The sequence below is a fragment of the Brachyhypopomus gauderio genome, chromosome 1, assembly GCF_052324685.1.
Source record: "Brachyhypopomus gauderio isolate BG-103 chromosome 1, BGAUD_0.2, whole genome shotgun sequence".
Classification (NCBI taxonomy): Eukaryota; Metazoa; Chordata; class Actinopteri; order Gymnotiformes; family Hypopomidae; genus Brachyhypopomus; species Brachyhypopomus gauderio.
Window position 1 is genome coordinate 29,434,939 of NC_135211.1, and position 26,980 is coordinate 29,461,918.

Here is a 26,980-nt window from a genome sequence, read left to right on the forward strand (position 1 = left end):
ATGTCCATGTTTGTTCTTCCGTGGGTGTGGGTTGTTTGTGAGCGTGTTCGTTTGTTACACCTGTGCCTTGTCTCGAGGTCACATGGGTCTGTGTAACTCACCTATTTAATGTGCGTTCGCGCAGTGTCGTGTGCTCGTCTTTGTCTAAGTTTCATGCCAGTGTGAGTGTCACATTGTTGTGCTTGCGCCTCCGCAGTGAAGCTGCGTCTTTATTGTCAAAGTAAAGTTCGTGTTTGCACCTATCTGCTACGTGTCGTGTCCGTTCCTCCGCACGTCACAGAAAGACGAGCCAAAGATAAAGAGGTATGCCTGGATACGCCACCCGGGCGCCTAAAGGGAAGAGAAAGAGCCGTCGCCACCACGGCTCTTCCCTGGTCCGTCACCACGAAGCCCCTGTCTCCGAGCAGGAGATGATGAGGAACCCGTTGTGCGCGTACATGCTCTGCGCGGCTCGGGAAGCGGAGGACGCGGAGATGGCAGAACACCTACGTCAATCCGCGGTCCGCATGTGGAGGGACCAGAACCTCGCCGCGTCCCTAGAACCCCCGCACGCGTCTTCTCCCGTGCCAGTGCCCGAGAGCGCAGAGCAGGGAGAGGATAGCGCACTGCTCTCGGTCTTCCCCGAGGAAGAAGAGACCGATGAGCCGTTTTGGGTGGGCATGGGCGCCTTTTCCCTCACCCCTCCCGAGGAGGAAGAGTCCTATCCCCCCTCAATGTGCTCGAGGAGCACGGTGGATTACGGAGGTGAGGAGGACAGTCTCCCACCGTCGGAGGGCGAGACGGAGGGGACGGACTCCGAGGAGGAGGAGTATTCCCCGTCAGTGTGCTCACGGAGCACGGTCTGCTACGGGGAGGAAGACGTCAGTGCTCCGCCATCTGAGAGTGAGGCGACAGAGGTGGACTCAGAGGCAGAGGGGTACTCCCCGTCGGTTTGCTCGGAGAGCACCGTTCGCTAAGGGGGGGATGACGTCAGTCCCCTTCCCTCCGACTACGGCGAGGAGACCGAGGGGGAGAGCCCTCCGTCGGTGTGTTCGCTCCCGACAGTATACAAGGGAGGCGGGAGCGGGCCGGACAGTTCGATCGCATCGGAGAGTGGGGATTCCTGCGAGGAGGAGCCCATGGAACACTCCCGATGCGAGACCCCCGCTCGGTCCATGGACTGGAGCGTGGCCGAGGAGGAGGAGCCGGAGATGGACACCACCCCCGATACCGGCTCCAGAGGGGGCTGGCCTGGCAACGGAGGGGGCCGCGGACCCAGGGGGTGGGTCGCCGCGAGCCCCGCCGGTTTCGCTGCATCCAAACGGGCCGCAAGCCGCGCTGCACCTCGCGCGTTCGCCCGAAACACGGCCCCCAAGCGGTCGGACAGTCACACTGCACCTCGAGCGCCCGCCAGAGGGACCGCCCCCAAGCGGTCGGCCAGTCACGCTGCACCTCGAGCGCCCGCCAGAGGGACTGCCCCCAAGCGGTCGGACAGTCACGCTGCACCTCGAGCGCCCGCCAGAGGGACTGCCCCAAAGCGGTCGACCAGTCGCGCTCCACCCAGCGCGTCCGCTGGCCGTGCGGCACCTGGCGGCGAGCAGGCGCAACAGGCGGGAGGAGCACCGCCTGCTGCAGCGTCTCCAGCCCCCGGAGCCTTCGCGCCGCTACCGGCGTTGCCTCAGGCGGGAAGCCTGGCTTCGGGGCTGAATGTTTGTGTTCCGGTGTTTCTGTCTGTCCCCTTGTGTCTCCCTAACCCACTGTTCCCTTTTGTGCCATTGGTGTTTCATGTTCCAGTGTGTGTGTTTGTCAGCGTGCCATTGTTTAATGTTTTCTCCCCTGTCTTCCCAGGGAGGGTGTGCTAGAGCTGTTCGCGGCGGTTCCCGCCGTCGGGGGTGACGGCTCTCGGAGGCTCACGATCCCAGCGGCTCCGGACCTGCCCCGTCGGTGTTGGTTCGGGGCTTCCCGGCTACGCGGGACGCTCCGGGAGTAGCGAGCCCCTGGCGGAGGGTTCTGTCACGGTGACAGCTCCGGACCCTTCCCTGTGGGCGTGTCATGACGTCGTCTGCGTGCTGTTATGTCCATGTTTGTACTTCCGTGGGTGTGGGTTGTTTGTGAGCGTGTTCGTTTGTTACACCTGTGCCTTGTCTCGAGGTCACATGGGTCTGTGTAACTCACCTATTTAATGTGCGTTCGCGCAGTGTCGTGTGCTCGTCTTTGTCTAAGTTTCATGCCAGTGTGAGTGTCACATTGTTGTGCTTGCGCCTCCGCAGTGAAGCTGCGTCTTTATTGTCAAAGTAAAGTTCGTGTTTGCACCTATCTGCTACGTGTCGTGTCCGTTCCTCCGCACGTCACAACTTGATTATGGAAAGAAGAAAGTTTGTAAAAAAAAAAAAAAAAAGCTAATTGGCTGATGGGGAATTCTTTATCTAAAACTGATAATTTATCAAATTCTGCATTTTTAATAAGTATAGAAAGCATTTCTGTTGCTGTAATAAATAGCAAGGGTGAAATTGGACATCCCTGTTTTATACCTTTATTGTTGATCTTACACTTTTGTGAGGTGCCATGTGGAAGACTGTTTTGTTGTTTGTATCCCTGTACAGTAATTTGATTACATTAATAAACTTGGTTTCCGAATCCAAAGAGGTCTAGAGCTTGAAACTGACTCAGCATGTTTGTTAAGTTCAAGACACTTGCTATGTAAAGCAGGAACGTGCCAGAAACTTCTGTGTCCCACCCCCTTGATATTTTACTGTTGTTTAGATGAAGATGCCCCAGAAACACAGAAACATCCCAGAAAAGCGATTTCTATATCAGTTAATGAGATTTGAAAAAGCTCATACAAGTCTCCTTCCACTGCTATCTGCTGGTCAGCTCATCTTTGCACACATTAAATTTACGGATTTCTTAACACATCACCATTTGACAGTGGGTTTTGTGTTTGTTTTACTGCACACGTCCCCATTGCTGAGTGGTTGTGAAAACCTCTCCATCACACTACCTGAGCAACCTGACCTGACGTTCTCAGGACATTACCTAAAACAATACCCTTTCCTCTTCAGACCTAAAACAACAACTTACTGTCTCAGCATAAACATGAATTCTACAAAACTGGATTTTGGTGTGAGCATTTATGTCTCTTCCTGGTTAATATAAGGCCTTGCCTTCCACTTCCAGCTTTCATTTAGTAGTGCTGCCAGTCAGAGGACTGTTTATACACAGAGACGGGAGAAGACGCTGTCGTCTCACACAGACCTTCACTACGACATCTCAAGGTAATCCTACATGTTAAATATATTATTAGCTTACTAATAGGTTCTGAACAGAGTGATTAAGAGAACACACTTCCTGGCCTGGTCAACATGCTTTAACAACTTTGACAGTTCTGTTTATTAGTTAGCAAAAAATACACCAAAAAGACACCATGGACTGTATGTCACATAAAAGAGGAACCTTGTCCATACAACTTCACAAAAATCATTCTATGGTTGTTTAGTCGCAAGGCTGTGGCATCTGTGATACATCATAATAATGTCATTTCATAATAATTTAATAATAAACCACTTTTCAGCTTTTTGTATTTTTTACATTTTTGTTAAAAAGAACAATACATTGTTGTATTTATTATTATCTCCCATATTTCTACTGCTTAAGTAATGACACTTTGCAAGGTGACTGGTATGTTGGACACTAAACCGCTCTAACTGCAGTTGTCTGAAGCCAGAAGGACCAACACACGCTGTGATTCACAGTCAAATCAGATCACATGTCCAAGCACATCAGCTGGAGCCTGATGTCTTGTGTCAGGATTCCAGGCCTAATTCAATATGCCAAAAAACCCTACTAAGTTGACCACAGTTGTGTGTATCTGACTACATCACATTACACACACACAGGGCTTAGACACATCTTCACAAATCCAGTCTGCAGTCAGGAGAGGTGGAGGGCAACTGTTCACTCAACACACACTACTCAATTAGTTCAGTCAGTTAGAAACATTTTGAAATTTCTTTGATGTTTTTCTGAATCTAATTGCATATGTATATTGCACCATATCTAAACATTTCAGGTAAAAGTGCAGGCAGTTTTCATATTTTATTTTATTACTGTATAGAATGTTTTTCATCTCCCAAATTTTTTCATTTCCGAAGATTTTTCTTTTTTTGAATCTTTTTCCACCTACCTTTAAAGATTTTTGCTTAATTTTTATTTCATTAAAATCTTCTCTATGGAATCCATCAATGAATTTTTTTTCTCAATTTATATTATACATGAAAATATGAATGTAATGTTTCTTTGTAAAATGCTTAAACTTGATTTAACATTATGTTAATGACTGAATAAATTAAGCATATATTCAACCAAGCATTATCATAAAATTTTAATCAATTATTTCAATGTACTTTTTTTGACAAAATACCCAGTGTTACTCTAATTATCAATGAAATGTGCCATATTTTGTCAATTGTGATTTTTACACCCCAATCGAAATTTGTCCTCCGCTTTTAACCCATCTGTGCAGTCAGAACACACACACACACTAGTGATTACTAGGGGGCTGTGGATCACACGTGCCCAGAGCGGTGGGCAGCCCTAGCCCGGCGCCCGGGGAGCAGTTGGGGTTAGGTGCCTTGCTCAAGGGCACCTCAGTCATGGCCTGTCTGGGAATTGAACCCACGACCCTCCGGTCACAAGACCAGTTCCCTAACCGCCAGGCCATGACAAAGATATAATAATAGTTGATATCACATACATTTTTTATTTCAAATGACAAATATTACTTTTCAAGAGGTATAGAAGAGATTGGTCACAGCAGCCAAGGTAACCCTTCCTTCCAAACTTGGTTCAGCTCTACATATGCTCATAATAAAGTTTTCCAGGTTTGGTTAAAATTAAAAGTCCTCACCAGGATTTTGGTCAGGCTTCCTGGATTGTGTTGATTCCACTAATTTTACCTGGATTGCTAATTAGAAAATCTAGCAAGCTTGAGCAAAATCCTGGTAAGGACTTTTAGTCTATAAACCTGGAATTGACACCTCTAGTTTAAATACATAATAATGTAATTATTGTGTCAACACTTGATTGTATAAACCAGGGCCGGAGGGGGGGGGTGAAATGGGGCCCCTCAGGCGAAGTGTCCCGCCCCCTTAATAAGACCCAATTATTCAGGGTTCAGGGTTTATTTACCTCTGATCTATATTTATGATTCAATGAGTTACTAGTTCGCTGTGGAGCCAACCCCTGGCAATCGATCGATTCCCCCCCCACCCCCGTCAACAACTTACGTTCGCCACCCCGAAATTTTCTGACGCCTCCCCACTGTATATGTCCTGGCGCCGGCCCTGGTATAAACTCAGGCTAGATGGTCTCTAAAATCTCCATGAATATTAAGCCCACTTTCTTCTTCTTTTGTGAGGAAACAATGATATGAAGTGAGAATCCACTTGACATGTTGGGACGTTATACGCAGGCCCGTTGACAGTCTTGCTGGGGCCCGGGACAAGAAAGTTTCACGTGCCCCCCCCCCGCACCCCCCCGCGCACGTCATTTGAATTTCCTCTGTAGAAGACAATCCTTGAGTTAGGTCATATAGTATATAATATAGCCACTCATCAAAGCTGTTTCTGACAGCTGACTGGTTTATACTTGATGCATCGCGAGCGGTGCGAGGGTTCGCGCGAAAATGACGTAATCGCAGTCGCACCGCCCGTGCGCGAGGGCCTCACGCGCTGTTGATTCGCGAGGTCGTGCATTTTGTAACTTCGCGCGCGCCGCGCCTCAGCGCAATGAACAAAGTCATGTTTGCAGGGTTCATACACCTTTATAAGATGGAATTCAAGCACTTGTACGTCACTTTCAAGGTCCATTTCAATATTTTCCAGCACGTTAAACTTAATTAAGTTAAATATTTATACATATAATCGAAATGATTCGAAATAATTCGCTTTTTATCACATGTTTATTTTCAAACCGCCCAATCTTAACGTCTTCACGAGAACTGTTCAGTCAGACAGCTATTTGTTGTGAAACGAAGTAGTTACAATTTCATTTTCAAGTACTTTAGCCTAAATTCCAGCACTTTCCAAACCTGGAACACAATGCAACTTTAAAATTCGTCAGGTAAATGTTTTCCTTTCTTTTCTGCGCTCCAGATTTCTGTATTTACTTTAACTATCCACCACTGTATTTCCCGCTGTTGGGCGGGTACCAGCCGGTTACGGTCGGTGCTGGATCAAACCATTTTCCAGTGGGAGGCGGGGGTGTATGCACTTAATGGAAAATATGCAGATAGGTAAAAAAAAAAACATATATATTTTAGCCATTGAGCTTATTTTGAGTACAGAATTTTACATTAATGAAAGATTTCAAGATTATTTAAAAATTATAGACTTAAATAAAAAATAAATTGCTGGGCTCTTTGATGGGCCCCCCTGGCCCTGGGGCCCGGGACAACAGACCCGGTTGTCCCCCCCTGTCGACGGGGCTGGTTATACGCACCAGTAAGAAGAAGTTATGTTCCAAGAGGGAAGAGATCAGAAAAGGTCTCAAAACTGTGTTTTAATGTATAATTTATTTGCGAGAGTCCTGTCATGGTAGGCCAGGCTCAGTCCGCCACGTGCCACCCACTACGCATTCCTCGCATGCCACAACACTCGCCATGCCTCGCCATTTTACTTTGTTCCACGTCGTTACAGACAACCGTGCATCTTATATATCTTAATGACAACCTGACTTAATTAATTTTTAATAAAATATAAAATAGACAATTATTACCTAAATATATCTTATTATGTAGCTAGGACAAACCTAGAGTGCTCAGTGAAATAAGTTATAATCACAGTACTCCCGTTAATTGGGGTGGGTTCGGGTACTGTGATTATAACTTATTTCGCTGTCATTAAGATATATAAGATGCACGGTTGTCTGTAACGACGTGGAACAAAGTAAAATGGCAAGGTCACGTAGTCGGGGGTGAACTTCGGTATATCAAGTGTGTTACTGTTCTCCTAATTCTTAGTTTGAGTCGGAATTCGGCACAACACCGGCAAACACAGGCAAGATGTGTGTTTATGTTTTCTCATATCAGCTATTTTTAACGATTATCTATTTTAGTAACCCACAGTAGATAGACTGAAGTAGATTGTTTGGAGTTACGACTACCCTGTTGTATATAGTGTGTGTGTAGAATGGCATGGGTGGGCGGGGCTTAACTCCATCAGCCAATGACTGTGTAAATCCCGACCACCCGTAAAAACAGGTCCAAAAGTCAAAAGCGAGAAACTTCTGGAGGCGAGAGCGAGACCGAGAGAAGCGCGAACGAGAAAAGGCGCAACGAAAAAGAAAACGAAAACGGATTCTTCAAGAATATTAAACTCAAAATAGACTATTGAAAACATAAATATTGTGTTTACAAACCAGCTTTTTAAACTCTCAATGTTAACGACAGTTTTCTCAATTACAAAACGTAATTTCTTGGTTATGGATTCTGTTTTTTGATTCTCAAAACATTAGGTCCTATTTTGACGCCATAGTGTCGGAGCTTGTATGGAAACACCAGTGTCACTTGACCGAAGATATTCGAAGCTTCGAACGTCATCGCTGTTTCGCTTTGCGTTTCATTGATTCAAAATGTTTCGAAGCTTATTAGAGGGCAGTCATGGCCTGGTGGTTAGGGAACCAATAATATGCATTTATGAAAATTTGTTAGAGTATGGCGGAGAGCATCTGCATATTTTATTGTAATGACAAGAATAAATTGGTATGAATGACCACTCGGTCAAATTATTGCCGTTATAAGATTGAAACGGTGCCATTGCTTCAGTGATGCTTTTTAGATGTTGCTATGGCTTCAGTTGTCCACCAGATGTCACCGTCACTGAAGCCTTGAAGCTTCGAATCTTTTCCGGCACAATTGCTAGGAAAGACTCAGTTCTTCCTAAGGCTTCACTTGTCCATCACTACTTAAACGGATCTGGACACTGCAGGACCACAGCATATACATGAAAACCAATACAGGTTCCACATATTAAAAAGACAATTAGCACATGCAATATAAAACAGGTTTTCTGAGCAAACAGACTGAATTAACATGGCAAACTGAGAACACTTCTGAAACTCCCCAGAAAGTTCTGCAGTAGGCCCCACCTGGAGACACAGGATGCTACATACGGATGCTAAAAAGCTCCATTATAAAGTCCATGTGTATCTCTACCAGGCCTGAGTGGACATGATGACTCGGTGGTGCATTCTGGTCCTATTGGCTTTGTCCTGTCCAGAGTCTTCCGGAACCGATGCTGGAGTCAAAGTGAAGATAACTCAAAAGGGACTAGAGTATGGTACGTACAGCATAAAACATGGTCCAAGTAGACGTAGAGTTGAAGGTCAATATTTGCAAACACCATAATATGGCAATGGAACATGGCTCAGAAACAGAATATGAAAGAATGAATGAATCCAACATCCCAGGGGTTACGCGAGTACACAGTGGCAAGGAATCAGAGGGTTTATTATTTAAATATACATGCCTTTTGTGGGAGACGAGGAAAGAGACTACACACACGAAGAATAGGTACAATATGCTGATGACTGGGCATGATAAAACCAACTAAAGTAAAAACACACCAACCTACCTTACATTAAACAAGAGAATACAGAAATAGCAGGGTTACACACAGAAATAAGTCAAGATAACTAGATAAACAACTACAGAAGCAACATTACAATACATATCAGGGCTGACAAGATTAGCAAAATATAACTCAGAAGACACTAAATTACTAAGTTTGTTGTTCAACAGTAATCAAATACATTTTTTATGGTATCTTTTGATGAGCTTTTATTACACAATATTTACTCTGACCTTTTTGAATCCTGCACCTGACAAATAACCCAAAGTATGAAAAAATTAATGCTAGAACTAACAAAAACTAAACTAAGCTAAAAAAATGCATACAACGAAATTCACATACCAGCGATGACCAACAAAGACAAGGTAGAAATACAGGGTATAAGTAACTTGACTAACAAGGGTAAACAAGACACAGGTGACAGTAATGGCTGGGAATGAGGAGGCTGAACAGGGGTGTGAAAATAAAGGAAAACAAAACGCACATGGAAAAGTAAAAACACGGTAGAGGAAAATTGACAGAGAGGTGATTGACAATGGGGAGGGGCAACACATCACAGAAACAGATTTATACAGCACCTTTCAAGATACCCAAGGTCATTTTACAATTAGCACAGGTACAAATTATACCTGTATACATCTTGTATATACACAACAGGGCTGAAAACTGAGTGGTTCCACTTTTAAACTTCACTGTAGATGTTTATCAAATCTGCTGTGTGCAATCAGGTTTCTATTTGCTTGACTGCAGGCCGTCAGATTGGGATTGCCACTCTGCTGGATAACCTTAAAACCATCAATGTGCCAGACATTAGCGGCAAACAGGATGTGTTTCCCATTGGTGATGTCTCCTACAGTCTGACAGGGTCAGACCTGCACTCCTACATAAACATTTCTTTGCCGTATAGTATGTTTGAACAATATATAATATACAGTATACAATTTATAATAATAAACTAAACTGACACAGGGCTGGGTTTTTAGACAAAGTTATACCAGTGGTGTTTCACCATTAAAGGTCCACTAGAAGTTCATATAGGTTTAAAACTAATCTTGGTCTGGGGAACTGGCCCATAATGTTTGGCTTAGTGCTCTTACCCCTGATCTTCCCAGGATTGAGATCGTGGATGTGGGCCTGCCTCAGTCAGAAGTGGGTTTGGTCCCGGGTACTGGAGTCAGCTTGACCATCAGCAATGCCTACATCAACCTGCGCGGCAACTGGAGAGTGAAATACCTCGGTTTCATGTAAGCAGAAGAAGCCGGCAAATATTTTCTGTGCAAGTGTGAAATCTGCATACGCTATTTCAATGATACTGAGTGAAATGAGCAGCGAACATGCTTTAAATTCTGTAGATCAGACAGCGGTTCGTTTGACTTGGCCGTGAGCGGACTGACTATCTCCGTCACCATTAGCGTTCAGAGTGACGAGACCGGCCGTCCGATGGTCAGCAGCGCTAACTGTGCAGCCTCTGTTGGCCGCGCCAGCATCACGTTTCATGGGGGTGCCAGGTAACAGCAACTATATTCCAAAACATTTGAATATCATGGAAAAGTTGATTAATTCCATAATTCCATTCAAAAAGTTAAACTTTCATAGATTATAGATTCAGGGCCCACAATTTAAACAATTTCAAGTATTTATTTGTTTATTTTTACATAATTTGGGGTTCCAGCTCAGAAAACCCATGAAAACAGGATTTCAAAAAATTGGAATACTGTGGAGAAATCAGCCCAAATTTTGCAATGCATGAATGTTTTGAGTGTGACACACTAATCATCTAAACTCAAAGCACCTGCACAGATTTCTGCAGGTGTCATTAAATTGCTTCAGTTTGGTTCAATCGTCTCTGTTCAGTTCAATATGGGGACTACTGCAGACATAACGATTGGCTAGAAAACCATCATTGATACCCTCCATAGGCCGGGTGAGCCATAAAAGTTCATAGCCAAGGAGGCTGGCTGTTCACAAAGTGCTGTGTCCAAGCATATCAACGGAAAGTCTAGTGGAAGGACAAAATGTGGCAAGAGAAGATGGGATACAATTGTCGGGTTTCCTTGGGTCAAGCCACTTCTGAACCTGAGCCAATGTAATGTGTGTGCCATATTTTGTCAATTGTGATTTTTACACCCCAATCGAAATTTGTCCTCCGCTTTTAAAAGCAGAGGACAAATTTTGATTGCAGTGTAAAAATTACAATTAACAAAATGCGGCACATTTACATTTGGGTTCTGTTCCTCACCCATCTTCCTCCAAACCCTTGGACCTTGATTCCCAAATGAAAGGCACACTTTACTTTCATCGGAAAAGAGGACCTTGGATCACTGGACAACGGTCCAGCCCTTCTTCTCATTGACCCAGTTGAGACGCTTCCTACACCCCTAATGGGGTTAATGAAGGCCCATAACCCCAACTGCAGCCCTAGCCCGGCGCCCGGGGAGCAGTTGGGGTTAGGTGCCTTGCTCAAGGGCACCTCAGTCATGGCCTCAGGTCTGGGAATCGAACCCACGACCCTCCGGTCACAAGACCAATTCCCTACCACCAGGCCATGACTGCTCCAGGTCCAGTGTGAGGAAGAAGTGTGTGGAGAAAGAAGTACCTTAATAATTATGCAACATAGTAATTGCACCCATTTAGATACGATCTAAACCAATCTAAGACTAAGCCACTAAGGCTTACCCAGCTCTGGAGTCGGTCAAGAAGTATTTCATGATCAACAGAGTAAAAAGCAGCAATTAAATCTAGCAGAAAAAGTACTGAGGGATTGCCTGCATCTTTATTCAATCTCATATCATTTACTACCTTAACTAGTGCTGTTTCAGTGTGGTGGAGGGCTCTGAAACCAGACTCCATCCATTGTGATCCGCTTATCCAGGCCCAAAGAAGCCTAGGTTTCCCTCTCCCCAGCCACCTCTTCTAGCTTTTCTGGGGGGATCCCGAGGCGAGCCCAGAACAGCGAAGAGATATAATCTCTCTAGCATGTCCTGGTTCTTCCCTGTGGTCTCCTTCCAGTTGGCCATGCCTGAAGCACCTCACCAGGGCATCCGGACCAAATGCCCAAACCACCTCAACTGGCTCCTCTCTACATGGAGGAGCAGTGACTCTACTCCGAGTCCCTCCCAGATGACCATACTCCGCACCTTATCTCTAAAGGAGAACCCGGACACCCTGCAGAGAAAACTAATTTCAGTCGCCTGAATTCGCAATCTCATTCTTTCAGACACTACTCAGAGCTCGAGACCATAGGTAAGAGTCCTGGCCTGATTATGCCAACAGGATCACATTATCCGCAAAACGGAGACCTGAGGAATCCTGAGGCCACCATATCGAACCCCCTCCGCCACTTGGCTATGGTGAGAAATTCTGTCCATAAAAGTTGTGAACAGAATCAGTGAGGGCATCATAAGGGCAGCCTTGGCAGAGTCCAACTCCCACTAGCAACCAGTCTTATTGCCAGCCATGCAAGCCAAGCTCCTGCTCCATATGTACAGGGACTGGATATCCTGTAGCAGCGGGCCCAGTACCCTATTCTCCCAGAGCACCACCCAGAGGAATCCCAGAGGGACACAGTCAAATGCCTTCTCTAAATCCACAAAACACAGGTGGCCTGGTTCAGCAAGCCTAGCAAGGGTGAAAAGCTGGTCCAGTGTTCCATGACCAGGACGGAACCCACATTGTTTCTCTTGTAACCGAGATTCTGTTATCGCCAGGTCTCTCTTCTCCAGTACCCCTGCATAGACCTTACAAGGGAGGCTGAGGATTGTGATTCCAACTGGCATTTGGATCACACCCTCCGGTCCCCTTTCGTAAAAAGGGGAACCAACCTAGTTTGCCAGTCCAGAGGTGCTGCCTCCGATGTACACGCAATGTTGCAAAGACATGTCAGCCAGAACAGTCCCACAACATCCAGAGCCTTAAGGAACTCAGGGCAGATTTTATCCACCCCCAGAATGTTGCCGCCATGAAATTTTACAACTACCCTGGTCACCTCGGCCAGAGTGATGGACAAACTCTCATCCAATTCCTCCAGTTCTGCTTCCTCTATGGAAGGCGTGATGATGGGATGAGAAGTATTCAAAGTACTCCTTCCACCACCTAATGACATCCCCAGTCGAGGTCAGCAGATCTCCAGCCTCACTGTATACAGTGTTGGTCAGGAACCCCTTTCCCCTCCTGAGTTGCCTGACGGGTTTGCCAGAATCTTCTCAGAGTTGATCGAAAGTCACTTTCCATGGCCTCACTAACCTCTTCCCACATCCGAGTTTTTGCTTCTGTGACAGCCAAAGCCACAATCCGCTTGGCCCTCCTGTACTCATCTGTTGCCTCCAGAATCCCAAAAGCCAAAAAACAGACTGAAAAGTATAATTTATTTGGTTTGCTTTAACATAATCTTTCAACTGGGTTGACACAACTTTTTCAATGATTTTGCCAAGAAAATGAATGTTAGCTATAGGTCGATAATTATTGAGAACTGTAGGATCAAGATTTCTGTTCTTTAGTAGTGGTTTATCCAGAATACTAGGGAATTCTCCCAGTTGCAGAGATAATCAGAGAAAGCAAAAGACCTTAATACAGTTGCTCTATACATCTCTGATGACTCAGTACCCAATCAGCAGAGTTTGGGGCTGTGGAGGTGCTCCTCATCTCCTTTCACCATTCATACCTCAGCGGTTAACGCAAGCCACATGGCGATGGCTAATGGGGTTACCCAAAACTCTCAGTTGTCAGAGATGTATGGAGCAACAGTGAGGACTATTGCTTTCCTCGTGTTACTGTCTGTGAAGTGATACCCTGGCTCGTTACAGCCTGTGCACATTGGAAGTTAACTTCATTGACTAGTTCTTTTGGAGGCATCCTGAGCATGCAACATAGCATGCTTATTAGTAAGCTGGCATTGTTTGCAATCTGGTGGTTGGGATGCGTGTGGCCGCAGAGATGGCTAACACTCTTAACATGCTGCCTAGCATGACTGGAAGTGTAGTGGTTGGCACATGTCTTACCATTCTGATGGCTAATACCATTAGCATGCTTGTTAGCATGCTGCCGACTAGCACGTTTGGCAGCCTGGTGGTTGGTCCGCATGTGGCCAGAGTTTGTGTGCTAATGTTTAGCAGCGAGACTGGAGTTGTTTCTCTGGGTTGTGTTTGATGTCCTTGTTGTCCTGGAGAGGGCGGCAGTATGTTGTATTGAATATTGATGTATCTTTTTGAAAGTACCATATTTTGTTTGATTTGATGTGATCCTAATTTTTTCTGCAAAAACTGAGAAGTAGTATTTCTCCACAGTATTAATTTTTTTATTCTGTTGGAAGCCCAAATGATGTAAAAATAAACAAATAAAAACATGACATTGTTTAAATTGTGGGCCCTGAATCTATCATCTATGAAATGATAATATGCAATGATAATTTGGCTTGCTCATTAGGGTTCTGGACCCATAGTATTGTTAACCTTGTAAACCCTGTAAAGCTGCTTTGCGACAACTTGAGTTGTTAAAAGCGCTATACAAATAAACTTTGATTGATTGATTGAAAGTTGAACTTTTTGAATGGAATTATGGATGTGACGCTGGGTGCTGGGAGAAGGACAAGGCAGAGTCCAGTCTGCCTTGCACAAACGAGACTTTTATTCATACAAAGGCGCAGACAATGCACGTCTAACATTCACACATAGTCACATTAACGACTCTGAGAAAGACGAGCACAGGACACTGCGCGAAAGCACATTAAATAGACAGACCACATAAGCCCCAAGTGATCACGAGATGAGCCACAGGTGAGACCGATGAACATGCTCAGACACAACCACACCCACAGAGATACATAGACATAGACAACATGAACACACGCCCAAAGGGGAGGGGTCCGGGGCTGTAGCGTGACAATGGAAATTATCGACTTTTCCATAATGTTCAAATTTTTTGGAATGGGTCTGTATGTCATACATACATACAGTCCTGATGTACGTATGTAAAAAATAAACTGCCATTTACTTTAGAGTGTGAATAGGAACTGCACAGTTCACAACGTACACACAACAAAACACTTTAGCAAATGCTTTAAAATACATGAGAAATCTCTTTGTATTGTTGTTTAGCTCAGAGCAGAACTTGAGCTCATGGTAGCTGAGCTACACAGACAGAAACTGGAGAGAGTAACTGAAAAAATAAATGAAAGACAAACCGATATTCAAAATAATAACACCATACTTCCCCCCTTCTCTCTTCCTCTCCCCCTCCAGCTGGTTGTATAATCTGTTCAGTAGCTTCATCAATGATGCACTGCGTGATGCGATACAGAGCCAGGTGAGGTACCTCCACTATGAGCATGACAACAAAACCACTAAAAAAGCATATTAAATGGCACGTTGTTATTTCAAACCCCATTTCAGATCTGTCCTCTGGTCTCAGATGCCATAAATAAAATGAATCCCCACCTAAAAACACTAAATGGTATGATACTTAAATTCCTTTTTTTTATTATATGTGCTACAAACATATATTACATATCTATTCTCCAACACACTACAAAAAAGAGATTTTATACTCCTCAATTCCACAGTTCTGGCCAAAGTTGACCAGTATGCTGAAATAGAATATTCCATGGTGGAGTCACCTGTCATATCTGCTTCCAGCATCGATCTCGGTTTAAAGGTGAGCTTAAAGAAGATTACAGAACCTGCAACTGACAATCCAGGCCAACCTGAACAAAAGTTCACCTCCCACCTCTCTCTCTGTAGGGGGAATTTTACAACATTGGGGCACACCAGGAACCTCCTTTCTCTCCCGTGCCTTTCTCCCTGCCCCTAGAGGACACCAACATGCTGTACATGGGAGTTTCCACCTTCACTGCCAACTCAGCAGGCTTTGTGTACAACACTGCAGGGGTGCTCAGTATTACCATCACAGATGATATGGTGAGCTAAGATGTCCTTCTAGCCATCGCTAAGGGAAAGGTGCGGATGCCACAGGCTGATTGCCTCAATGCCATGTCACATCGAGGCAGTGAATAAAGCAAAGGAATTCCCAACCAAGTATTGAAGATTGACCTCATTTTGAAACCATACCATATTTTTATTGATTTGATGTGATCCTAATTTCTTTTTTTTCTGCAAAAACTGAAGTAGTTTGGGCTGATTTCTCCACAGTATTCTAATTTTGTGGGTTTTATGAGCTGGAAGCCCAAATTATGTAAAAATAAACAAATACTTGAAATCATTTAGATTATGGGCCTTGAATATAAAATCTATGAAAGTTTAACTTTTTGAAGGGAATTATGGAAATTAATAAACTTTTCCATGATATTCTATTTTTTTGGAATGGGTCTGTATTTTACTGTGCATATTAGAGTGTACTCAATGAATCAACAAATTATTTATTTTTGGAAACTGTTAATAAAAACAGCCAGGTAGTAAAACAAAGTATAACACTCTTTCCCCCTCCAGATTCCCTCTAGTTCTCCATTTCGACTGGACACCAAGACATTTGGAAACTTCATTCCTCAAGTACAAAATAGTTTCTTCATTCAGTAGACCAGCATTCAGAAACTACAGATTTCAAACTCAAATTTTGAATCTTAAAGCATACATACATAAGCAACAGTTGCAGAATTAGGTTAAGGAAAATAATAATATTTGAGATAAGCCTGTTTGGGTGAAGCATGCTGTCATGAGCAAATATTTAACAGTGGCATTTTTGAAAGGAAACATTCCATTAATGAGTGACTCCAACTCTGGATCTCTGGGTTAGATAGCTAAGCAGTTTCCTGGTCTGAAGATGGATCTCCTGGTGAAGACGGCCACGGCGCCAACAGTCACATTTGCACCCAACAACATGACGCTGCAGGCTAGCGCCACCATCACTGCCTATGCCATCCAGCCCAATACCACCCTCACACCCCTCTTCATCCTTAATGTGGTGGGTTACACAGGACAGTCAGGCCATCAGCGATGCTCATAATTTGCAGAGGTGGACACTCCAGGTTCAGAAAGTAAAACTCCTTCCCAGGATTTATTCAAGCTTGCTGGATTTTCTAATTAGTGCAAGCCAGGTAAAATTAGTGGAATCAGCACAATCCAGGAAGCCTGAGCAAAAGAAAATCTTTGATGAGGACTTTTACTTTCTGAACCTGCAATGTCCACCTCTGATTATTTTGCTACAGACCATATTTTTTATGACACATCTCCCACATTCTGCCCATAGGACGCCGGTGTGAGTGGTCAGATTTATGTAACTGGGGTCAAAGTGGCTGGAAATCTGACCCTTAATACGTACGTCATTGAATAAATATAAAGATTATAATAATCTTAAATTACTGCATTTTGCTTCATGTTTACATCTCTATATGCACTTCCTCTTCCCCCAGAATGAATGTGACCTTAGGAACAAGCTTTGTTGGCCCATTCGAGGTACGAAAACAACCTCAAAAGTCAACTGAAGTAAAAAAAGTTACTGTTACCACAGTTACTCTGTTACTACATTGAATGTCCTTTGCAACAGGTGAAATCAATCGCCAGCATCTTTCAGTTGGTCTTGAAGGCTGTCGTGATACCCAAGGTTAATGGTGAGTGCACAATTTGATGCAACATGTTTAATGTCACTGGTAAGCCATTTTAATATCCGAATTCTCTTTTGTGGCAGACCTCCTAAATCAGGGTTTTCCTCTGCCGGCCATTGGAGATATGAATCTGGTGAACACTCAACTAGTCATTATGAAGGTACGATTCAATCCACAATGTTTGCTGCACAGCTGGTTGGAGGCCGTTTTGTGCATCTTTGAGCCCCTGCTATAAATACACTCTGTTCTTCCAGGACTATGTGCTGATTGGGACAGACGTTCAGTTCACAATATGAATGAGCATCCCTGATGTCTGCACAATTTTAACTGCTAGTCGACTGTATTGTCAAATTCATTTTCCAATGAGTGGAACAAATGTGATTTACTCATGAAAGCAATCTGCCTACACAGATCATTTATTAAACATACATGTTGCAATCAACAATTCATCATGGTTATCTTTATTTCAAACATGATTCCAAATAAATTACTTTAAAAAATAATTTCATTTCATTCCATAAGGCCATTTTCCAACTAAACCAGGAACTTTTTTCTCTTCTGCCCCACCACACTTGACAACAAGCAGGGGGGTTGGCTGGGTGAACAAAGCAGAACTGGAGCTATGAAGGCCTACGAGTCACACACACCCACACAGTCCTGATATTATGAGATGAACCTGCAGACTAACACACAACTCCACTAATTTCCACTAATTTTACCTGGCTTGCACTAATTAGAAAATCCGGCAAGCTTGAGTAAAATCCTGGTGAGGACTTTTACTTTCTGAACCTGGAATGCCATGTAGCCATGACTGTACAGTATATTACATAGCCATGGAGCACTGACTTGAAACAGAAATACAGTTTGACTAATGAAAAAAATCACAGATACTACAAACCCACAGCCCGTGTATACGTGTTGGAAATGTGAGAGTCCATGTAGGTGAAGCAAGAAGAGGTAAGAGCGCACCTTCACCAGTACATAGTCTCCAGCTTTAACAGGGACAGGAACGTTAATTGTTGGGGGGGGGGGTTATGGCGAACGTAAGTTGTTGAGCGGGGTGGGGGTTTGTATATCGCGATCGATCGCCAGTGGAGGGCAACATAGATATGGATCGGAGGTAAATAAACTAGATTTTTATTTCTCGCCGTGTGAAATCGGAAGTGTGGCTTGTGAGCGTGTGAAGACGGTCAAATGCGTGTGTCACACGCTCAATGCGTGAGACTTGAGAGCCCTGTATAAAGTGCATTTACATCTATCAAATTAAATTAAATTCTCTCAACCTGAGACAACTGGTTTGTTCACAATAGAAGTAAACTTAACAATAAAACCTCTATTCTTAATTAAATAAATCAAATACCCAGTCAGTGGCAACACGGTGGCTTGGTGGTTAGCACGTTTGCCTCTCAGCACTGGGGTCTTGGGTTCAAGTCCCTATCTGAGTGGAGTTTCCATGTTCTCCCTGTGTTTGCGTGGGTTTCCTCCGGGATCTCCGGTTTCCTCCCACAGTCCAAAAACATGGAGGTTAGGTAAATTGGCAGTCAACAAAAAATTCTCCCTGAGTGTGTGTCTGTGTCTCTATGTTCAATAAAAAGTAGTGCGTGTGTGTGCTTGTATGCCCAGTGGTGGATGGTGCTCTGCCACTAGAGTCTGTCCTCTCTCCCCTTCCTGCACCCCATTCAGTCCCCCAGGGGGCTGTGGCTTCCGGTAGAGAGTACGCTGTGCGCAATTGGCTGCCGCTTCTCGCCGGTGTGTGTGTGATTGATTGTCTGTGACTTGTACCTGTGTTAAATTGTAAAGCGCCTTGGGAATCTGGAAAGGCGCTATATAAATCGAACATTCATTCAGTCTGGTAGACATTCAGGAACTTCAAGTATTTTCTTAAATAATGTTTATATCGCCACCTTGAAAATGTTCATTTTTCCTCGGCTTGCTCCTGATTCGCCATTTCTGCCTCTTCTCCGTTTGTGTCGTGTCACTGGAGTATTTAGGCGCGCGTGTAAAAACACTGGCTCTGATTGGCTACCATAACGCTGCATTAGCCAATCGCTTACTGACTTGTTAAGTTAAACAGGTGTTACACCGAGAACTGTGACCTATCGAGATCTGTTACTCCTCACTAGCCTGGGCAGCGGTCAGCTCGCATTAGTATATCAATATAGTAACGCACCGCTTCTAATGACCAGTAACGTCAACGGCGTTGTAACGACAGTTAAAGTAATTAATTATATTATCCCGTTACTGACAAAATGACGCCGTTACCTAACGCCGTTATTTTTAACGCCGTTATTCGCAACACTGCCTAGCAGACATCTACATGAGAAAGGCAGTTTTAGGGAATTAGCACCTGCCCTCAGCATGGGTGTCCAAACTAAGGGGTGCCCAATGTCCAGTTTTCATTGGCCCACAGCAAAATCTGAAAATACAATTGGAATATGGCCCGCCCAAGCAGAGTTGCCAGGTTCGCGGTTTTCACGCCAAATTGGGCTTGTTTGAAAATCCAGCCGCGGGTAAAAATTATGGGGTCGCGGGGTGCGGGTTTTTGGCATACTTTTGAGTTGTGCTACGACGGGAGTTACAAGTCAACACTAAGAATCGATCGCTATATAATACTTAATTTGTCTCCATTTTACACACTAACACCCCCCTGAAAAAATCAAAATATCAAGTAAATGTAATGGAAAGTGTATCCGTTTAATTTGCAATGAAGCTGTCGCTGTGATGAAAGAATATAAATGTTCGTCGGCATTTCTGGTGTGTGTCTAGCGCGGGTAAAAAAAATAAAGGTCACATACAAAGTGTTCACCGGTAATATGCCTCACCGTTTATCTTATTAGTGTAACAAGTACACAACAGGCATTATGAGACCAAACATCAGTTCCAGTCCCGAACAAACACAGAAAGTCTAGCAAATGGCAGCTAGCTTGCAAGTGTAAGGAGCCCAGGATGGATGTCTGTATATTCTGGGTGGAGATATGGGGTCACGGTACCGGGCAGCGCCAGCAGGTCGAGATCAGGACTTTGGGGAGAAAACCCGCGAGCCGCTTTTTCCTCACTCAAAATGTGTGCGAAGAGGGGAGGTTGTATAATTGAACTACATCCGAACTTTCTCACATTTACCTGAGGAAAAATACTGCCCACAGGCAGATTGAGTTGTAATCAGACATGTGAACAAGTCACTAAGTTGCAAGTAACAAGTAAGTCTCAAGTCTTCACAATCAAGTCTCGAGTCAAGTCCCAAGTCAATACAAGTGAGTCTCGAGTCAAGTCCAAAGTCTTAAACTTCAAGTCCTAGTGAAGTCACCCGCTTTCGAATTATCGTTGGTGCGGACCGCTGACACAAGTCAAGTTGCTCATGTGGACCCTTGTAAAAGTTCATTTCCGACCCCTGAGTTATCACATCCCAGCTAGCTAGTTAACCGTTATAGCATTATGTTAAATATACATAGCAGAGACTTACTTTTGTTTGTGCAGCCTCAAATGTCGAACAAAGTTTGAAGTGGTTGCATCTCCATCTCTTATCCTGACTTCACATGTCTTATTTCTTATTTTATTCACAACAGCATAATCTTTATAAATGAACAGGATCATTTTTGGGAGCATGTTGTCCTCTCCGCACAAATTCAACGCTGCTGCCCCACACCCCCTCCCCCGATCGGCTGCAGAACTTGTAGCTAGGACACTCTGTGTGGGGGAAAGCAGGTAACCAAGACGATGACCTTCCGGGCAAATTTTGTTTGGGCGCCAATGTAGAAAAGCGAGAATTTAGCAAGGAGCCCATCCTTGAGCATGTGAAACTCCTCTTAAGTCAGCCAGCGGTCTCCCAACTGATCCAACTTTGCATGTAGAGTACCGAGACCCTCCAATCGAATCCAAGCTTTTACTTACTGTCACAGTCTGCGTTCTGACAGCTCTACCCATCGCATCAATCACGCAGGGTAATTTCCGTAGGCGTTCAATAACTGACCCCACTCTTTACATTTTCTCCAATCAGGAGAAACCCAGTGATCAAAGTTCCAAATAAGAACACGTCCTCAACATCTTCCAGGAAAAGAGGCGCGAGACAAAAACCACGCCATGTCCCCCATGAGTCAAATACATATACAGCTGAGAACGTCTGGACATGTGGGTTCTCCCACACCATGACTCCTCATGGAAAAAATAGTGTCAATTGCGTTGAGAGACCACCTAACCAGTTCCGTTTTCTTTGTTCGAATTCAAAGAGCAGCGTCAGGGTACTGAGATGAGACAGAGAAGCCTAGCAAAAACCAGGGAGTGCAGGAGTGAGAGATAAGTGCCTCTCGTGAAGACAAGAAGAAGTTTATAGCCCACTTCTCTGACCGACTGCTGGTGGTCATCATCTGTCTCCCCACAGTCTGAGCAGATGGTCACTGCTCAGACTAACCCCTGCAGAAATAAGTCATATATAGTTATACATTCCCACATAGTCTTCAATTATGATTACAATAATTTCATAATTACATACTGAAAGATTGGTAAGGATGGGATACCTGGTATTATCTTTCGAATGTTTTCCACCAGTTCAAGGTATACCTCCCTGGAATACCTACGTAAACATCCCAGAGCATGACATCTTAAAGTATTAGACATTAAGAGGTTTAAGACGACCAGATGAATCTCAAACTGTTCCTGTGGTGAGAGTTGTAGTACAAGTGTCTTTCACCCACGCCTCATGGCCTCCAGCACCCTAGTGTGATTGTTTTACTGCACACGTCCCCATCGCTGAGAGGTTCTGAAAATCTCTCCTTCACACCTGAGCAACCTGACCTGACGTTCTCAGGACATTACCTAAAACAATACCCTTTCCTCTAGACCAAATACAACAACTTCCTGTCTCAGCATAAACATATGAATTCTGCAAAACTGGTTTTTGGTGTGAACATTTATGTGACTGTCTCTTCCTGGTTAATATAAGGCCTTTCACTTCCTGCTTTCACTTAGTAGTTCTGTCAGTCAGAGAGACAAGTGAAGACGAGCCGTCTCACACAGACCTTCACTACGACATCCCAAGGTAATCCTACATGTAAAATATATTATTAGCTTACTAATAGGTTCTGAACAGAGTGATTAAGAGAACACACTTCCTGGCCTGGTCAACATGCTTTAACAACTTTGACAGTTCTGTTTATTAGTTAGCAAAAAATACACCAAAAAGGCACCATGGACTGTATGTCACATAAAAGAGGAACCTTGTCCATACAACTTCACAGAAATCATGCTGTGATTGTTCAGTAGTTGCCAGGCTGTGGCATCTGTGATGCATTTTAATAATAATTTAACAATAAACCTTTTTTTTTCAGCTTTTAGCATTTTATAAGTTTTGCTTTGTATACTTTTATTATCTCACTGCATGATCTTCATATTTCTACTGCTTAAGTAATGACGCTTTGCAAGTTGACTGGTATGTTGGACACTAAACCACTCTAAACTTGATTATGGGGGATTTTAATATCCACATCTGCTGCCCTAATAAGCCTATGGTTAGTGAATTTATCCACTTCTTTTGATTTTATGCAATGTGTAAATGGCCCTACTCATGAGCACGGTCATACTCTTGATCTTGTTTTATCTCATGGTTTTAATGTCAGTGATATGAAAATTGCAGAATCAGCATTTTCTGATCATATGCCTGTTATGTTCAACTCACTGCTAGCTGCACAAGCTAAGCCAGTCAGAGCCTCAGAGCTGCGTTCTAGGAAGTTTAGCCCCACTGCAGCGGTTCAGTTCTCAGCTGTATACAGAAACTGTTTGTCTTCCACTGTTCCTCACCTGAACATTGATGACCTAACTGCTTCTTTTAAATCTTCTTGTACAAATGCACTCGATGTGGTTGCCCCTCTCAGAGTGAGAAAGACTAAATTTAAATCTCAACCATGGCTGAATGAGTCCATTAGAGCTGCTAGAAGGGAATGCAGGAAAGCTGAGCGCAAGTGGGAAAAGGACAGGCTTGTAGTGTCTTTTGAGATTCTTAAATCATGCTTGCTTAGATTCCAGGAAACTGTTAGATCTGTAAAAGCAAATTATTTTTCAGAAATCATCTCAAAAAATCAGCATAAGCCAAAATTTCTGTTTAGCACGATCAATTCTTTATTAAGTCCAGTTTCATATCATGGTCCTGAGCCATCCCAGGAAAACTGTGAAGTTTTTCAGGATTTCTTTCTGACGAAGATTGAAAATATTAGAGCTAATATATCGATTTCCACAACTAGTCCTGTCTATGAGCTGGATATCCCAATATTTGAGAAATTTGAGTTAGTTTCTCTATCCCAGCTATCTGGCATTGTTTCCCACATGAAGTGCTCTACCTCTTCGGCTGATATTCTTCCATCTTGGTTATTTAAGGAATCATTTGATACCATTGGCCCTGATGTTTTATCAATCATAAATACAAGCTTGGCCTCTGGCATAGTTCCTGCATATTTTAAGCATGCAGTAGTTCAGCCACTTTTAAAAAAGCATAATCTAGATACTGGAATTCTGAATAACTATCGGCCCATATCAAAACTGCCCTTCATAGCAAAAGTTCTGGAAAAAGTTGTTTTTGGTCAGTTAGCGTCTTTTCTAGACAGCAACAACATTTATGAGATCTTTCAATCTGGTTTTAGGGCACTACATAGTACTGAGTCTACTCTTTTAAAAGTCACTAATGATCTTTTTATTAATGCCGATTCTGGTGATTGTTCAATCCTGGTCTTACTGGACCTGAGTGCAGCATTCGATACTGTGGATCATGATTTACTCATCGAACGTCTGGAACATTGTGTTGGACTTAAAGGTTTAGTTCTTAATTGGTTCACTTCTTATATTAAACAAAGAACTTTTTCTGTTAATATTGGTAATTTCTCCTCTGCCGCCACTACTCTGGCCTCCGGGGTTCCGCAAGGGTCTGTTTTAGGCCCAGTCCTCTTTTCATTATATATGCTCCCCCTTGGTCAAATAATTCGGGAACATAACATCTCATTTCACTGTTATGCGGATGATCTACAACAGGCGTACTCAACTAAATTTGTCCGCGGTCCAGTTTTGGCAGATACCTGTGACCTGAGGTCCGGTGCGGCGGGGGGTGGCGAACGTAAGTTGTTGAGCGGGGGGGGGGGGGGGGGGGGGGGGCGAACGGTGCGCGAACGGTGGAGGCGTTTATACTTTCGCGAGCATTTTGTCCTAAACGATAGGCGTTTTGTCCGAAACGATATGTGGTAGAAACACCCCTCAAAACAGGAAAATGAACATTTACCTGACCAATTTTAATGTTGCTATATGTTTCAGGTTTGAAAAGTGCTGGAATTTAGGTTAAAGCACTGCTTGAAATTGTAACTACTTGGTTTCACAACAAATATCTGTCTGACTGAATAGTTCTCTTGTATTAGGTTAACAAATAGGCCTACGAGCCTCTTGTAATTCCAGGACGAAACATGAGAGAACCAATGAGATTGGGCGTTTTTTTTAACTTAATTATGTTTAACATGCTGGGAAATATTGAAATGAACCTTGAAAGTGACGTACAAGTGCTTGAATTCCACCTTATAAAGGTGTATGAACCCTGAAAACGTGACTTTGTTCATTGCGCTGAAGCGCGGCGCGAAGTTACAAAATTCGAGAGGTGCACGACCTCGCGAACCGACAGCGCGCGAGGCACTCGCGCACACGCGGAGCCACAGCGATTACGTTATTTTCGCCGCGCGGACCCTCGCGCCGCTCGCGAAGCGTCAACCAGGCAGGCTTGTTGTTGAGCGGGGGTGGCGAACGTAAGTTGTTGAGCGGGGGTGGCAAACGTAACACTCGTGACGGAGTGTTTTTTCAATAGCCCTGAAATAAATGCTACGGTTTTGTTTTAGTCCGTATCCAGTTAATCAGGAATGAGATTGGGTCCGGACAGGACTGCGTTCGGGTCCGGATCCGGACCGCGGTCCGCCAGTTGAGTACCCCTGATCTACAACTATACCTACCTTTAAGTTTAGGAAATTGTTCCTCCCTGGATAGACTTCACGAGTGTATCACTGACATTACAAATTGGATGACAAATAGCTTTCTCCAACTGAATGTCGCTAAAACAGAGGTCATATTAATTGGTTCCTCTATGGTAACCAAAAATTTAAAAACAAATTTGGGTTCTTTAGTCCCATTTTTAAGAACAAACGTTAAAAACCTTGGAGTAATTTTCGACTCAGAATTAAAATTTGACAAACAAATAAATGCAACGGTCAAGGCTAGTTTCTTCCAGCTTAGAACAATTGCCAAATTGAAATCATTTCTTAATGTTTTAGATATGTGTAGCCTGTGGGACTTAGTCCCAGTGGGGAAGGAAATGGAGGGGCACTAGGACCCAGCAGGAAGCATCAGCGTTTTGGTAATCACGTAATGTGGATATAAGGAGCTCCCTCGATACCCGTGAGGTGCCGCCATTGTGGAAACATGTGCTCGGAACGCGAACGGAGTTTGGAGTTGCCGACTTTGCCGGGTTCGTGGGTTGATCGCTTGTACGCAGGAGAAACGGTATGTGAATGCTTTGGGTGTGTGTGTCGGTGTAAATAGTAGTGCAGATGCCTGTGTATTGACTCAATGGGCTGGCTTGTTCATTTATAGCTGGATGCAGTACGGAGAGTTTGGGCTGCTGACACAGTCATTGATATTGGGGGAGAAGATTGGAAGTGCAGGTAATTATGCTGTTTTGTGGCAAAGTTGGATACGGTCTGAAGAAGGGGACTGAATTCTGTTAAGGAGTGACTCGGTACGGTCCTGTTTTAACTGCTGGGTTCGTTTACATATATTAATTATTTCTAATATTTTTGTTTAGTTGTCCGGGGAGGCTGCAGAGGAGTGGAGACGCGCCTGTGGTGCAGCCGCTGTTTTTTTCCCACCTTGATTTGTGTTTGTGGTGTGTAGTACAACACCTACAACGAACTCTACAGATTTTTACTTTATATTGGGCATTATTGTCGATGTAAATTAGTCATAGTTCTGCATTGCCAGTTAGGTGAGCTCTATCTGCTTTGTATTTTATTTTAAATAACCAGCTGTAATTGTTGTATTTTAACAGCCCCTTTTTATGTAAGACTCTATAGCTGGGTCCCCTTTTTTTGGGTTGTCTGGTGGTTGGCAGTTCACTTTAGCCCAGGGTTGTGTGCTGTGCTTGGGGTGTTTGAAACAGTTTACGTTTGAAAGTCTGGGGAGTGGCATTGCGCACTTGGGTGTGTGTCCAAATTGGAGGACGCAGCTAATGGTTGCAGTGATTATTTTCTTGTACCTGGGCTATGCGTAGCTGCCACCCATGGGACCCATTTGAGGCTGTACCTAGTGTTACTATCTTAGAGTCTTTTAACCTTGGGGTTGTGATGTCATCGCTCCTTCTTTTACATTTGTTATAATAAAAGTGTTATCGTACCTACAGCTGTGTGATCACTGTATGGGGATCATCACGGGGAACCATTACGATTGGATGGGGCTTTCCCCCCCCCTTTTATAATTCGGGAGTGGCGTAGTTTACATTCGTTTGGGTTACATCGGCTACATTTTGGCGCAGTCGGCAGGATCACACAGCTGGTTTTCTTAACTGTTGGAAAGTTAGAGTTTTGGTTGTGTTGGAAGTGGGAAAAAAACAGTGGTTGCAGTGGATTGGAAGGGGAAACCAAAGTTCAGCAAGGATCGTGGAGGCTTGCCTTTGATTGGCTACTTATTTTTTGGAGGTTGCGTTTTGTTTATTGTAATGTCTACTGGTACTGAACCCGGGGCGGTAGGGGAAAGTATGGGGGAACAGCTAAGGGCATTATTGGCCCGAGTTCAACAGTTGGAGGCAGATAATGCA

General features: G+C 43.9%; 1 protein-coding gene across 1 annotated transcript; it reads left to right on the plus strand.

Annotated features, from left to right (window-relative positions):
• Positions 1–3,121: 3,121 nt before the first annotated feature.
• LOC143516397 (bactericidal permeability-increasing protein-like) lies at positions 3,122–17,602 on the plus strand. Its single transcript, XM_077007948.1, has 16 exons — positions 3,122–3,254; positions 8,195–8,315; positions 9,357–9,471; positions 9,719–9,850; positions 9,959–10,114; positions 14,843–14,906; positions 14,993–15,053; positions 15,163–15,254; positions 15,341–15,517; positions 16,046–16,105; positions 16,350–16,517; positions 16,803–16,870; positions 16,966–17,008; positions 17,100–17,163; positions 17,241–17,317; positions 17,412–17,602. Exons 2-16 carry the CDS (start codon positions 8,207–8,209, stop codon positions 17,451–17,453), a joined length of 1,428 nt encoding a protein of 475 aa, XP_076864063.1. The 5' UTR covers positions 3,122–3,254; positions 8,195–8,206; the 3' UTR covers positions 17,454–17,602.
• The last annotated feature ends 9,378 nt before the right edge of the window (positions 17,603–26,980 follow it).